General features: G+C 44.9%; 1 protein-coding gene across 5 annotated transcripts in view; it reads right to left on the bottom strand.

Moving 5' to 3' along the window:
• LOC107385071 (ninjurin-2) overlaps positions 1 to 2,500 on the bottom strand; it is a 44,838-nt gene that overhangs the window by 41,716 nt on the left and 622 nt on the right. For all 5 annotated transcript variants that reach the window (XM_015958707.3, XM_015958678.3, XM_015958698.3 and 2 more), the window contains exon 1: positions 2,444 to 2,500. This exon is cut by the window's right edge and continues 622 nt beyond it. In XM_015958707.3, coding sequence (XP_015814193.1) covers positions 2,444 to 2,500 — 57 coding nt within the window. The remainder of the gene's footprint in view (positions 1 to 2,443) is intronic.

The raw sequence follows: 2,500 nt of genomic DNA, 5'->3' as shown, positions 1-2,500 counted from the left end.
GGTGCAATGCCTTCACACCTCTGAAACAGAATCAGCATGATGACTGCACAAACAAGGCACACAAAAACCTCATCGGAGGGCAGCAGTAGCTCAGGAGGTAGAGCGGGTTGTCCAGTAATCGGAAGGTTACAGGTTAAATGCTGGCTCCAGAAATAGAATTCTGCTGTTGTGTCCTTGGGCAAGACACAACCCACCTTGTCTACTGGTGGTGATCGACAGCCTTGCCTCTGTCAGTGCGCCCCAGGGCTACATTGTATCTCATCATCAGCAATGTGTGTGTGTGACTGGGGGAATGTTAGTATAGTATAGTATAGTATAGTATAGTATAGTATAGTAGAGTAGAGTAGAGTAGAGTAGAGTAGAGTAGAGTATAGTATAGTATAGTATAGTATAGTATAGTATAGTATAGTATAGTATAGTATAGTGCAGGGGTCCTCAATTATAATGGTCCGAAGGCCACTCCAAAAAAGATCCAGAGGCAAGAGGTCCGGACAGGGGTGTGGGGGTGGGGGGATGGAGGTGCTGCTTAGCTGCTCATGCCTGAGTCATGCTTCTCCATCAGCTCCAACAGGGAGAGACACGCACGCATGGACGGAGATGTTTTGCTCTCATACTTCTCTGTCTCCTGGAGAGTGTTGCAAAGCAATTCCCCACCAGGACAACAGAGGGCGTAGCGCTGTTCTGTGGTATCCTGTCATTTATCCGGTCCAAGATAGTGTGTTTAAATTGTGGTTTTTTTTTTTGTATATAAGAGACTTTTTAACACAGACAAATTTGTTTCTCCTCCTCCACCACCTCTTCATGTGCTCGCCACCTCTAAACCCACGTTTCCTGTCATTTCCGTCCACAAATAAAACACTTGCTGCACATCTTTTCACTCCTCCAGTCACAGGGAATTAAACGTTCATGTTTTTAGAGTTTTTTCGCGAGGTATTCATCAAGCTGCTCCATGTCTGCCGCTAGTTATCCACGGCTCTCTTTATGTTTTTGAGGGCGCAAAGGCGGCGGTGTAGACGACAGCGGTGCCCTGATCAATCACGAGCTTGCGTTCTCCGTCTCGACGGTCGGATGTTTAGAAAAGAGAGCTCGACTCTGCCCGTCCTTGCGGAGCTCTCCAGCAGGCCCACAAGGGTGGATAATGGTGGTGCGTTTCTCCGCACTGACGCAGACGCAGAAGCATGACTCAGGCTTCAGCTGCTCTCACGTTGCTGCTGGCTGGGGGGAGGGGCGTGTGGAGTTCGAGGGCCACAAAGAGGGGGCCCGTGGGCCGCCTATTGAGGACCACTGGTATAGTATAGTATAGTATAGTATAGTATAGTATAGTATAGTATAGTATAGTATAGTATAGTATAGTATAGTAAAGTATAGTATAGTATAGTATAGTATTTCTACTGTAGTCTAAAGCGCCTTAGAGTCATCTGACTCTGGAAGGTGCTTTACTAGTGCGAGTCATTTATCATTATAAATCCTGTTCCAGCTAAAGAAGCACTGATGAGGATTTTTTTCAATAATAAATCTTGAGCTCAGAAACAATATTTTGTTATTTTATTAAAACTTAGTATCGCTTTTCTGATATTTCTGCTACCTGTCTTTAAATGTAAACTAAGACACACCCATTCTGCTTGTCAGAACACATATAGGTGGGTTATCACACACACACACACACACACACACACTCACACACACACACACACACACACACACACACACACACACACACACACACACACACACACACACACACACACACACACACACACACACACACACGCACGCACACACACACACCAGGAATGCATGGGTGTGTGTGTGTGTCCGTATCTTATTATGGACTAACTGCAGCAACTTCTTATTTCCAGGTAAAATAAAAGTGAACAATTCAAGCAGAACATACCTGTTAATTTAATATGTGAAATAATTGATTTTAAATGCTTCAGAGGGTTTAAACATTAAATGTTTGTCTAATTAGGTTTTAACCCAACAAGGACCTCCTTTTCCTTGGTATTAGCATGTCGCTGTTCCTGCAGCCCACGATCCTATCAGAGGACCTTTTTAGCATTCACACTCAGGTTCTAATTGATCTCTGATGGATGCTGTGATCACATCTTCATCTTGGAAAAGAGTCAGCTGAGCCCAGATTGCCAAATAGCAACCTTCTGATCCTCAGCTCTCACGTAAGCAGAACATACCACAGCTTTGTGGCACAGCCGAGGTGGCAGCGGTGATTCAGAGGAACAGAAGGACCCGGGGTGAGAGGAGAGGGAGATTAAAGAGGGGGGATAGGAGGCGTCAACAGTGTTGAGAGGTCGTAACAAAGCAAAGATCCATCTAGAACGTTATTCCTGCTGAAACTCACTTTTTCCTTTGTTTTTTCTTATTTTCATCCATTCCACTTCATTTCATCTCATTTGCTTAGTTTATACATTTATTTAGATGCACTGACCTGTAGAGGGCCGCTGGCCGGCATGGTTGATCTCAGCGATGTCCGGTCGATGTCTCG

The sequence above is a fragment of the Nothobranchius furzeri genome, chromosome 1, assembly GCF_043380555.1.
Source record: "Nothobranchius furzeri strain GRZ-AD chromosome 1, NfurGRZ-RIMD1, whole genome shotgun sequence".
In the NCBI taxonomy this organism is placed as follows: domain Eukaryota; kingdom Metazoa; phylum Chordata; class Actinopteri; order Cyprinodontiformes; family Nothobranchiidae; genus Nothobranchius; species Nothobranchius furzeri.
This window is presented reverse-complemented; position numbering and strand designations above follow the sequence as displayed.